This window comes from Lepisma saccharinum, chromosome 5 (assembly GCF_977018435.1).
Source record: "Lepisma saccharinum chromosome 5, izLepSacc3.1, whole genome shotgun sequence".
Lineage (NCBI taxonomy): Eukaryota > Metazoa > Arthropoda > Insecta > Zygentoma > Lepismatidae > Lepisma > Lepisma saccharinum.
Window position 1 is genome coordinate 27,413,277 of NC_139233.1, and position 13,989 is coordinate 27,427,265.

The following is a 13,989-nucleotide window of genomic DNA, read 5'->3' on the forward strand; positions in this document are numbered from 1 at the left end:
GTACGCTAATGGAAGAAAAACGTGTAAATTACATTGGATTATACATTTTAAAATATATTTTCATTAAAGGTTTCTGTTTATAATAATAATACGTGATTATTGTATAAATTACAATCGATCACGTGAACAGCAAGAAAATAGCGCCAGTTTCGAACATGGCGACTTCCTTGCGTGCAGGAAGGTCTCCCGTGTTTTCAGAGTAGTCTTTCGGAAATACAGCCGTTTGAAAAGTGGCAAGAAGCAGGTTGTTCTTAACGTTTATGTGACGTTGTGTCGATGCTATCCTGCGTGAGCAGTGAAGTTGGTGTCCAAGTGTAATTGTGTGTCTCCGTCTTTGTGTTTTCGGTGTGGTGAAAGAAAGGAAAACGACCGGTCAAGTTGTGAGTCCCGCGAAAAAAACACGTTGTTGCTCGTATAAACAAGTACACCGATTTTGAGATAAATGCAATACAACGCGAGGTGCTTTCGTATTCTTTCAATCAAAGAGCCGTCCTGTCCACTGTGGAGAAGATGTTGATAGTGATGATTGATGACGTTCTCCCCAATTTTACCAGTCGACGTTAAATCGCCTCTTGTGCCACGTTGAGTTCCTTTTTGGCAAGCAAATTTGACAGACCGTACTCTGACAGGATGATGTCTAGCGCCGAAAATGCCTCAAGTTCAAAAAGGAACTGCTGAATCAAGGTAAGAAAATACATTACTTGCACGAGACGTACGTAAATAATGTGCTTATTATAGTTTTCTTGTTTTCTAGTGCACGAGAATCCAAGAGAAAGATAAACAATCTCTTTTTATTCCTCGGCTATTTTTGTTTAGCTTCTGCTAAAACTGGCGGTATATTTGTTGCACAAAGGAGAAATCAATACTCTACATGTCTACAATGTTGGGCAATAATTTGCTGGAAGAGGAAGCAATAAAACCAAAAGGCTTGAATTTACTGAAACGAATCTCTCACTCCCTTGTATAACTTTGGCGATGTCATACTGAGAGAGGAGGGGGGAAGGGGATATGTTAACCCAGTGTCAGATAAATGGGACTTTTTGCCTTGAAAAATATGTTCATTCTTGAACAAGAACACGTATTTAATCATTTGTAGAATATTTATTATACTTCAGTGTGTAGATTATCAGTTAAAATAAGAATACGTTTTTCCATGTTACCTAAAATTAAAGGTTGCGAGTGAGCATCATTTGATGGCCGCACCATTCACGAACAGCGGGCGCGGAGTGATACGTTACTCGAAGTGAGACGGTTGTTTACAGAGGGTCGGAAGGTTCGTGATTCTTACTTTAGTGCCATTATCGGAAATTTGCTGAACTACAGATTATTTACCTTCGTTGGAAAAAGATTGGATATCTCCATCTTAAAAGCGTGATTTTAATATATTTGATTTCAGCGCCATCATCGGGAAATAGCTGAACTACAGATTATTTACCTCCCCATGGAAAAGATTGCATACCTCCATTTTAAAGCGTGATTTTAATATGTTTGATTTTATCGCCATCATCGGGAAATTTTTTAACTACATATTATATACCTCCCTTTGGAAAACATTATATTCCTCCATGTTAAAAGCGTGATTTTACGTAATATGTTTGATTTTAACGCCATAATCTGGAAATGGCTGATGTACAGATTATTTACCTCCTCTGGGAAAGATTGGATACTTCATCTTAAAAGTGAGATTTTAGTATATTTGATTTCAGCGCCATCATCGGGAAGTAGCAGAACTACAAATCATGTCACTCCTTTTTGTCATACCATAAAGAGGTATATAACATATAGTTCAGTCATTTCCCGATGATGGCGCCGATATCAAATATATTAAAATCACGCTTTTAACATGGAGGAATCCAATGTTTTCCAAAGGGAGGTATATAATATGTAGTTCAAAAATTTCCCGATAATGGCGCCGGAATCAAATATATTAAAATTACGCTTTTAACATGGAGGTATCCAATCTTATCCCATGGGACGTAAATAATCTATAGTTCAGCCATTTCCCGATGATGGCGCTGGAATCAAATATATTAAAATCACGCTTTTAACATGGAGGTATGAAATCTTTCCCAAAGGGAGGTAAGTAATGTGTAGTTTAGCCATTTCCCGATGGTGACGCTGGAATCAAATATATTAAAATAATTGCTTTAACATGGAGGTATCCAATCTCTTCCCGTGAGATGTAAAAGTGTAGTTCAAAAGAAGTAAAAAGTGAGCGAAAAAGAGTGAGAAAGTTGGAAACGAATCGAATTAATACAGAAAGGCACAAAGAGGGTGAAGGAAGAGAAATAAATCAGAGAGAGAGAATAAGCAAACAGAGAGAGAAAATGGGGAAGAATAGTAAAGAAATAAGGGACAGAGATCGGGTGGAAAGAGAAGAAAGAACCCCACGCACACGGAGAGAGAACCCCAGCAGAGAAAAGAGGGAGAAAGAGAAATAAACAAGTGAGAAAAAGAGGGATAAATAGAAATAAAGAAGTGAGACGGAGAGAGAAGAAAATGAGACAAGAGAGAATACATATCTTATGGGGTTTTTGGAGAACAGATAGCGCTTTGCCTCCACCCTTCACAAAATTGGCGTCCACGTATCAATGAATACTTGTTTGTGTAATTTGGCATTAGTCCTTAGTTCGATTCCCGTGGAGGCACATAGTGGTTCGGATCCAACTTTAAACTGTAGGTCCAGTCCCGATTAGCCTTACTGTGCATAAACTGGACTTAAAACACCAAATCAATTCAAGCGACTCCAAAAACTATGGATTCGACACTAATCTTGGTAATTTTTGAAATTTTAATTTTCCCCCCACTCAACCCCCATTGCAATAGGTGATGAACTTGGAGTTGAACGGCATTAGGAGTGTCGCTATTCATCTTAGAGACCCCGAAAACTATGGATTCCACACTAATATCGGTCGTTTTAGATTATTTTTACATGTCACCCCTCCCCATCCCCACCTCCAGGGCTGTCTTACTCCCCACAGTATTTCTTTCGAGATTTCAAGTGATACGCGTACCAAGTTTGGTCCAGGCGTTCGAGAGTTATGCCGGGACAAACATACACTCACACACACACACACACACACACACACACACACACACACACACACACACACACACACACACACACACACACACACACACACACACATATATCCTTTTTTTATATATTACATTAATGTCCTTATGGATAACGAACCTTATTTATTATCACTATACAGTGAACAAAATATTTTAAGGTTTTACCCACTTTCGGGAAAAATATTTTGTGACGTCTTCCAATTTTAACTTTTGTTGGCATAATATCCTGCATTACTTTTACGAGATGAGACGAGACAAAACGAGACGATACGGGACAGAACCCTTCGAGACGAGACACGAGACGGGACGGCATTTTCACGAGACGGGACGAGACAGGCCAAAGTCTCGTCTCGTCTCGTCTCGTGGGCAAAACTACACGCGATCCATGCAATTTGGAATGAGCCAATCAAAAGCTACGTTTCACACCGTAGCAACACAAAAGGCCGCACAAACCTACGTTAGACTTGTGAAATCCTCAGGCAACACACTGTGAAATCTACCGTAGTAGGCCACTGTCATCGTCATCTCGAAGCGGCAGCTCGTGTTGGCCACAAGGGCAAAATGTCTCCTCAACCGGTGAGAATGCCCCTAAGTTTTCTTCTTTCTCCTTTATTTTCTGTGCTTGTTCGTTATACAGGTATCATCTTATGATTTGACACAAACAGGACATGCACTATAGACATTTTAGCGAGAAATCATTCGAAGCCAAGGGTGGCTTGCGTCGTCGCCTTGTAATCAAGCGGTCCCGGGTTCGAAACCCGGTGGAGGCACAGAGTGGTTCGGTTCTCACTTTAAACTGTAGGTCCAGTCCCAATTAGCCTTACTGTGCATAAAGTGGACTTAAAACACCAAATCAACCAACCAAGGGTGGCTAGGTGGCTCAGTTGGTAGAGCAATGGCGCGGTATTCCAGAGCCCATATACGGGTCCTGGTAGAGCCTGCAATTTCCACTAAAATGAATACATATGCAACATCTTCTTGCTTCTCTTCTCGACACTTTTAAAATTTTCGACTCTCTTTTCATGGTAGTTAAGTTTTTAAGTGTGTGTCGAACCCAGTAGGCTTAAACAGAAGTATTTTTTTATGCCATGAAATTCTCGGACTGCATACACGATATTTGGTCCGGGCACAACATCACTCAAAACTTTGATTTTCAGTTGATCTGTGCAGTTTATTTCTTTTTTTTTAATAAACCGATCCAATACCCGGTACTGCTGAAATATTCACTTTAGAGAGAGAGAGAGAACTTCGATCTCTTCGGCCCTCGACCCGAACTAGCACTACACTGAGGCTCCGGAAGTTTCGCTGTCGTAAATGTCTTCAGCTTTGGCCCGAACTGGAAATAGTAGTAAACTTCGTTACTTTACGGTATTTAGTCCTTCTCATGTTAGAATCACTAGATCTTATAAAACTACCAATGGACACCGACTGATCACTAATCGACTGTATGAACTGTCACACTTACCTCTGAAGTATCATTAACCGATTCTGTTGTACAGATCAACCAGGAAATTGAAGCCGCGTATTCATATCCTCATTATGTTCTAAAACGTTCCGCAGATAAAAATGATTCGTTAATATTGCCAGTAGTCCGACTCCTTCTTATAACGGTCAAATATTGAGTAACAAGTAATTAACCTAATTGCCCGTTATTAAGAATTAATTACAATTGGTAATATTAATATCCGTCGCGAATACAGGTGTCTAGCGACTGTCTTAGCCAACACTAACTTGCTCAACCACCGTTTTTCGCCCGAATTCGGATTTACATGCATTCTTATGGGGAATAGCAGGAAAAGTGCAACTTCTAAACCAATGGACCGAATTGGATGAGATTTTAACCAGCGGAAGACCACATCTTGAAAGTACTGATTCCAAGATTTGAGCCTAATCAGAACAGAAATACGGGAGTTATGAATTACTAAAGATTCATCGCTGAATTGAATGGGAGACGCTACCCTACTGAGTTGGCCTTGCTATCCGTGACTGACACAATAGAGGAGGATTTAGCCTAATCTCTGCACGAGGGGCTGCTACCAGAGGTTAAGGACCGGAGTGAGCGTTGACCAGGATAGGAGGACAACGGTCAAAGCACCAGAAACAATAAATTGACACCTAAACATAGAGGGTAGAGCGTCACCACGTTCAAATCTGGAATAAAAGGGATGGTTTGGAATAGCGAAAAACAGTTTGCCTACAATCGCCACCGGAGTGTGAGCTACGCGCCACCTAGCTCGGAGTCTCGATCAGACCCGTGGTCTGGATTTGTTTTTCCTCGAGTGAGTGTTTCAGAGCCATAGAGTAGAGCAGAGTAGAACCAGGGGGTCGTTTCCCCCTCGCCGTCAACGCATTCGTGCACATACATGTGGTATGTGAGAATAACGCCAGACACGTCCACCTGTGTCAATCGTCCGAAACAACGTCCTAAGTTAGCAGAAGTTAATAACATTTAATATCCACGTGTGTTGTGTGTCCATGGGAAACCGCGAGACGTGAACGAGTGAAGCCAGGATCCGATGATGCCAGACGGAACTGCCGGGAGATCCACTTTCGCCAACCAGGATAACCGCGAAATGCAACAGTGGAGTGCGGACGTCTTCCAGAACTGTAGAACCACTTTCACCCAACCCAGGTCAGAGGGAATGCAGCGAAGGTAAGATCCCACCATGTGCGTGTGTGAGAGAGATAACGCCAATCTATCGCGAATCTGCGTAAATCAAATCATTGCATACCTTAAATCAGTGCTATGGCATCCCTAGACATCGTTATTCCGGCGGAGTAATCAATGTTACAGATCAGAGTTTATGTTAACAGCAAACAATAGTTCATTGAATATATTTATACCTTCAGAAAAGATAAAAGGGGTTCGCACGAGGAACAATTATTCACTTTATACTTAAAATCCTAAACGGTAAATTGTAAACGGCAATGCAGCCAAGAAATAGCACGAGTATAGTCAAAGTATTAATTAATCTAACCTTTGTAATTGTCATATTGTCGCAATATGCCATGGAATGAGTGTATGAATGAGAGATCGAGTGAAAGAGGGCAAGATGTACTGTTTTAGTTATCTGTGCTTTAATATATGTGTATATTCAGAACCACCGTAGTATTATGTCACGTCATTTCAGGTGCATGAAATCAAATCCTCCTAGGTTCATTCTTGGTAACTCCGACTGTAGGCACTTATCCTGACCGTATTATAATTCATGTAATGTTTAATTCGCGTGACAGGTGTCACAGCGAGCGATTCTTCGTTGTTGCGTTGCTAAGTTCAGTTGAGTTAATTAGTTATTAAATTAGCGCGTGATATTCTCTTATTCGAACGTTCCCACTCGCGCTTTCCAGAGATTATAAATTACAACGAACAGCCCTACGTATGGCGCTACCTTTGTTGTGCAGCTTCCAAATGATTTACGTAGTACTCAAGTTCCCTGCGACAACACCGAAAGCGCAAGAAAAGTTTACGTGCAATATTATCAACAACAGGGTTATAGAACATTCTGCGTCTTGCCTTGATAATTATTTATCTCCTTAAATTATCGTCACATTTTTCACGAAGACAAAAACCTAATTTTATGTAGGTGTAGCCTATACTGAAAAATTTCCGGGGGGGCGGCTTCGAACCCCCTGATCCCCACTTTGGATACGTTCTATTAACATTAACAGGATTATAGAACAACCACCGTCTTGTCTCGATAATTAGTTCTCTCAAATTATCATAACATTATTCAAAAAGCCAAAAACCTAATTTTATGTAGCGTAAACAGAAAACTTTTCTGGGGGGGGGGGCTTTAGCCCCTGGTCCCCACCTTGGATACATGCTATGAACAATAACAGGGTTATATAATATTCTCCGTGTTGCCTCGATAATTATTTCTCTCCTTAAATTATCGTTACATTATTCAAGAAGCCAAAAAGCTAATTAATCTAGTGTAGACTGAAAAAAATTCGAGGGGGATCGATCCCCCTGTACTCTACCTTGGATACGTGCTTTTATCAAAAACAGGGTTACAGAACATTCTCCGTCTTGCATCGATAATTATGTATCTCCTTAAATTATCGTTACATTATTTTTTTCACACCACAAGAAACCAAAAACCTCATTTTATCTAGTGTAAACCTAAAACTTTCGGGGGGCCCCCCTTGGATACGTGCCTGCCACGAATGTTGCGACATGGTTTTCTTCAGCCACTCCAAACTAATGCTGTGTCGTTGTTCGCAGATGTTTTTATTTAAGGGGGCTTAAAAATATGGACACAATAAAGAATAATATCGCACTGCAAACTTAATCTTATTTAGTATACATTGTTACATGTTATATGACAGGTTGTCATGGTTATTACCAAGAAATAAGTGTAGCACTGAAAAGGAAGCAGAATCATTTATCACAAAGAAAAATATAACGTGTTAACAGTAGTTGGAAAATTATATAAGGTCTATTTTTGTATATTCTATCAATTCTAAGAAAAATCTTAGATTTCTCTCTTCGAGAACTTGCGATAATATTAATATAATAGGGTGTCCATACCATCATCGCGACGTTTACTGCTTACAAAAAGACTTCCCCGCTTGGTCCGACTCCCCCTTCCCGCCAAGAAGAGTGTCACAGAGAAATAAAGTGAGAAAAGGAGCAAAGATGTTAGCAGGTAAGACAATGACAGAGAAGACAGAGAAACAAAACCGAATGATTGCTTGAGAGAAATATACTGGATAGAGAAATTATTTAGGATGCTAAATCTGAATTTCCCTCCACCAATAACTTTGTCCTAAAAAAAAATCCACTCACCTAAACACCGACTTATAGCAACAAATATAAACAATTAGTTTTGACCCCGAATATAAGAACAATATCCAAAATGCACACAAAGTAGTGTGTTTGTGAGTTTTGCATACTTACTTTCTTTCTCTCTCTCTCTCTCTCTCTCTCTCTCTTTTTTTTTTTTCAAGAGACCATTAACAGATCTACAACAATACCAAAGTATGTATAACAATGTAATATAAACATACCGCCCCCCTGGCAGAGTGGTTAGCATATCGCGCCAAGGGTCCCGGGTTCAAATCCTGGCCTGGGCATGGATATTGTGAGTGTCCATTCATCAATTTCATCATATCATCACTCATCCTCATCTTCGCAAATTAGCCAAAAGTGGCACAAGAAGCGAAGTAAAATAAGCAAATCAATCAATCAATCATTATAAACATACCAGTGAAATCTAATTGATTTGTGCTGATACAAAGTAAAAACTGAACAAAACTTGTACGTAACAAAAGCATTTAAACTATCTTGTAATATATTGACAATTTTAACCAGTTAGTCAACGAATTAATTTGATAGGCTACATTATTAATATCTAATATAAATAAAAGTAACAAAGGAATTGCTATATGGCACGGATTATTCATTTGGTTTATTTTATTCGCTTTTCTGCTACTTTGGACTAATCGCGAAGATGAGGATGAATGATGATATTATGAAGTTGATTCGAACCCGGAACTCCTGGTTTCACAGAGCGATGTGCTAACCACTCCATCAAGGAGGTCGGCTTGTGGGCGCCCATATATTCATAGTTAAGAGAAGACAGGCTTCCTTATGGCCCTGATGGAGGGGAAGGTACGCGGAAACTTTTGGCCGAAGATTCTTTTCCTTGTGGTCGCCCTATAGCAGTACATCTCGACAGTAATAACACTATCCACAAGTTTTTTCGCAAATTCTGTTTATGATTATAATTATTTTGACACTAAATTACCGTTGCTACACCTACAAAGTGAAAGATGTATCACAGAAATTACTAACATAAATTTAAACACAGACTTTTCTTTCATTTCAATGCAACGCGTCCGAAAGTAAATTTCATCATTTTTTTTTTTTAATTTATCGTTATTAAATATGTGATAAAGTTGTCGTCCTGATTCCAACCTCACTTTACTTCAAAGAAAGTTCCGAAAGATCAGTTTTCCCCCTAACAACCACATGTCAGTTTCACGTGGAGTCCAATAAATCGTCACTTGAAACCTTTCCCACCAATAGCGTTCGTCCAAGAAATGACAGCTTTCGTCAAGTCCACGTGGACTAAATGAGATGTTGCCAATTCAGTTTCTTTAGAGATTTTTGAACGCAAGGTTGCGGTTGCGTTATTTTTGCTAGGTTGTGTTATTGTATTGTGCTACTTTTTAATACAATATAAATACCTTGGGAGTATAACCTGGCTGTGAATGAATTGATGTCTAAACATTGCAGGCAAAAGTGACAACATCGCTTTACAGAAAAACAGGTGGGGGCTCGAAACCAGATACGGTTCCGGTCAGCTTCCTCTGGAGTTGTGTCAAAGATGCCGAACTGCTACTACGTTCAGGACTTCAGCTTTACCATTGCTGGTATCTGCGAAATAATAGATGTCAGTAATGTTTCAAGTTCGATTTTCAACCATAATGCAGAGACTGGTTATGCTTTGACACAATTTATGTTGTTCATGAATAAGCAAACTTACCTGCACCTATAGAACTTTGGGTCGTTATGGCTACCACCTGCTCTTCTCTTCCTGCCTTTAGCTCTTTTTAGTTCCAATTCCTCACTTGATGGAGAAAATTGCAACCTTCAAAATGTTGTCCTCCGATGTGTTCTGTGGCCTTCCTAACCGATACACTTATATTTTCAAAAAGTATACAGCAGGACATTGTAGATCAAGCACCTATAAATTGACTTTTCTTCAGGTATATGTGATCAGTGCATCGCCACTGTTAAATCTCAATTCATATTCTTTCAGAAGAAATGTTTTACACCTCTTTCGTCAAGGTTTTGCTCAGGTAGCATTTAGTGATTAGTGTTAGGTGTTTAACTAATGTTCAGTATTCACATGGAGGTTTCTAGATTAGCGTTTGGTGTTTAGACGAGTGTTTAATGTTTAGGTTTCATGGCGTTTGCAACACTAATTATACGAGTATATCAGCAATTCTCACAAAAGAACAAAGATTTCAAAGCGTTTGGTGTGTAATAAATTGAACGTTCTCAACATGCTCAAATCAAGAATTAGACTTACACGGTCCATTCTCAGAATAGTTAAGCACTTTTGATTCATCATGTAAGTGAAATTACATTATATTTCTATCACATTTCTTTGTTCGCCGTGCAAATTACTCCCCTGTTCTTGAAAAACATCTGCTCTTTTTCCTTTATTCACAAATAATGTGCACTTGTTCAAATAGTTTATCTGCTTATCTTCTGTTGAACTTATTGATCTTATCTTAACTCAGTTATGTTAGTTCCCACTTCACAAATCAACAGTTAGGGAATGTAAATTGTCCACTTGTGGAACAATCTTAAAGTGGCTTTCATATGTGTTTATTTGTATTGTTCCAGGATGAAAGGTTTTTTTAAAGCAGTGTTGCAAGTTATTGTTTATGTGACTACAGTTTATATTTTCCTAGTGTTGTACAATTTGGCGCCAAAATGGGACACAGGAAATAACCCAAAGATTGTGTTGTACTGGAACACATTCTTTGGTATGCGGGACTTCAGAATGGGATTGGGAGAAGATCCGTTTAAGAAGTGTGGTACTAGAAACTGTTACGTCACAGACGACAGAAGTTTCGCGAATGTAGCAAACTCCATTTTGATTCACGCTGCTAGCATCAACGACTCTGATCTTCCTTTTAGGATGTCTTCGGAACAAATATTTGTCTTGTTCTTGCTTGAACCTCCAAAACCAGAGCTTAATTTCACATCGTACAAGGGATTGTTTAATTGGACAATGACATACAGAGAAGATTCAGACATTTGGGTGCCTTACGGACAACTTTACCCCTTAGATGGAAGAAACGTCACAATTCGTGGAAAGCAGCAATGGAGAAACCGATCAGAAGATGGCACCACCATCGCAATGCCTGAGACGAAGACAAAATTAATTGCTTGGTTCGTGTCTAATTGCAGAACGGACAGTAGACGGGAAGAATATGTGGACGAATTGTCGAAATACGTTCAAGTGGATAAATTTGGTGTGTGCGGTAGCCATTTTTGTGGTCACAGAGGCTCGACTTACTGTGACGAAGTTCTCGAGCAAGATTACAAGTTCTATCTATCTTTCGAGAATTCCATTTGCACAGACTATATCACAGAGAAGTTTTTCAATCCACTGCGACTGTGGATTGTTCCTATTGTTCTCGGTGGAGGTGATTATAGCAAAGTAGCTCCCCCTCATTCTTATATCGATGTTCGTGGCTTTGAAAGCCCAAAACAACTAGCCGAATACCTTTTGTATTTGGACAGGAACGATTCAGAATATAGGTCATACTTTTGGTGGAAGCGGTTTTACAAGGTGGAAAATGACTGGAGTGTTGCTTCACTGCCTCTGTGTCAATTGTGTTCTATGTTGCATAAAAATCTGCCACATTCTTCGTATGACAACATACAGGAGTGGTGGACTGAAGGAATGTGTGTGTGAACTGTAGTGTTTCCCCTCCTCGCAATCACAGCTTCAGAAATGAAAACAAAACGCCACACAAGCTTCTGACAACTTCTGCACCAGCATAAGTAAGTTATAATAATAAAAACAATTCTTAAAAACACGTAGAATGCACGAAAAACTACACTGATGTTTTACGACACCTTATGCCACTTTCGGATAATCGCGCCGAAATAAAACTTGGTACACAAAGTTCTAACGATAACAAAATATATGTTTGCCGTACAATGGACGATCATATCTCGTGGCTAATATTCAGTTAATGGTTGGCAACACTGCATCACTGAAGTACAGCTCAACCAAGATGAGAAAATCACCGGCAAATTCGTGAACTAAAGTAGACGGTCATTTGTTTTCTCCTCTCGATTACCCTTCGCTTGTGCGCGAGTGCCCTCGTGTTGCCATGTTTAAAACTTCCCTCCACTGCTTCATTGTCAAAAATTTCAGCAATGTTAAACATTACGTCTGTGCTTTCTCAGCGTGCACTTTCTCCCTTGCTGATGATACAAACAATCGTGAATGAAGGTGTGTTGAAGAACGTTTTGGCAACATTACATGGCAAAAGGCTGATTGTATCGCCCATGCTCCCTCCGCTCGCATAGGGCGTTTCTCTTCTTGATCGAGTTGTACTTGACTCTGAAGTTCACATGGCATTGCCACATGTTGCTGTGCCTAACGAAGGAACAACGAATGAATAGCAGCTTGAGACCTTTGACTCTTCTTATATCATGTTTGCGATAATTTATTATCACAAGGATAACTTGCAGCGTGTAGAAGTAGAGTGCTTCATTCATGTTGTGTATATTAGTGTGAAACGAGCTAACTGCGCTTCGGTGGGCAGGTTGTGTGTTTGTTTTATTTTACGTCATTTCTCTGTCCTTTTAGCTAATCCGAACAATGATGAGTAATGTTTAGATTAAATTTATGAACGCACGAACAAGACACAGAACGCAAGATCCACTTAGAAATATGCTGGCTGTGGTTTATTACGTGAAATTTTTGAGGGAAGGAGGTGAGGTCTTCAATATAACATTGAATAGTATAATTAATAATAATAGTATTATATTATTAATGTGAATCAATAATAGTAGTGTTATTTGAATGCCACACAATTTATTATTAGTAATAGTATTATTACTATCACGTCTATGAAAAGGCTTCTACCCGATACAACAGATGAATAAATATCCGACGCAACTATTTTTCTCGAGGTCTTATTTCGACGTTACGAGCCAATGAGAAGGACATTTCATATCATGTTGCATCCATAAAAAAACGCTACACGGATTTGTGATTGGAACTAGCATTATTTTTTTCTGTCAAGCAACATACTAAAAGAGCACGGATGAAGTAAATCAACAAATACATAGAAACGTGTCCGTCCTACCCAGGATTCGAACCTTTGCTTTACAGCACTACGCTAACGAAACTGTCTAATGAGGCATGGTGGATTAACAACCTCCCTCGAAGGTGAGGGATGACCATTTTCCAACTTCCGCTCATTGAAGTTTTATCGTCAGTTTTAGAAGTCGTTTCTAAATGTGATCGTTTAATTTTAGACGTCGAAGAAAGAAGATCACTTCTTTCACCATGAATGATGGTTTCGTGAAATTGACGGATGGATGCTCACAAAGAAACTGTCATCATGCCCACGCCAAGACTCAAACCTCGGACCGTCTGTAGCCACACAGTGACACCAGCATTCGAAGAGCTTTGCCACCGATGTGACCATGTTCGAGAACGAGACACGCGTCTGTAAAATCGAGACACCGAGACTAGCTATCCGAGACTGGAATTGTATTTGAAAAAATTCCACCTACCATATTTACTTTATCATGTAGCTTCATCAGACATAACAAGCATTAATCTACCTGATAGAGATAAGCCTAATTTTTTTGTTTGTAATAATTACAAATTACAATCCATTATTGACAATTGTGATGTGAGCATGTACTGGGTTGCTACATGTATTCATGGTTAAAATTCAGTTTATCTTGGGTTCGTAGACTCGAAACGAGGTATCAAAGAGAAGAACTTAATATTAAGAAACGTTATTTGCTTTAATGACCTGTACTGTACATGTTGTGAAAATTTATCCAGTGACTCGCTGTAGGTTTTTATACTATTTTCCTAGTTATGCCTATCGAGATAGGCGTTTACTAAAGATGCTATTACTGTTTAGTCTTAAATTAATCGAAGACGTACAAGTTCTACTCAGGGTGCAAAATCCTGGGGGGATTTCCCACAACAATCTTCTCCTACAAAATCTCTCCGCCAAAACTTTCCAGAGAGGAGAGTATTTGTTATAACAACAAAGATAAGCATTAAGTTTTGACTTCAAATATATTGAACAAAGGATAAAGTTGAAAACACACAAAGAACGACATCTCTCTGTGTGTTTATGAATGTTACATGCTTTCTCTCTCTCTCTTCTCTCTCTCTCTCTCTC

At 39.3% G+C, this 13,989-nt stretch overlaps 1 protein-coding gene across 1 annotated transcript; it reads left to right on the forward strand.

The window, feature by feature from the left end:
• Window positions 1-10,598: 10,598 nt before the first annotated feature.
• LOC145987961 (alpha-(1,3)-fucosyltransferase C-like) lies at window positions 10,599-11,519 on the forward strand. The gene has a single exon (XM_083122803.1). It carries the CDS (start codon window positions 10,599-10,601, stop codon window positions 11,517-11,519), a length of 921 nt encoding a protein of 306 aa, XP_082978929.1.
• Window positions 11,520-13,989: the final 2,470 nt, after the last annotated feature.

Bases quoted from the DNA above. Each gene is read 5' to 3' on its own strand.
- LOC145987961 (XM_083122803.1), top strand. From the start codon at position 10,599: ATGGGATTGGGAGAAGATCCGTTTAAGAAGTGTGGTACTAGAAACTGT.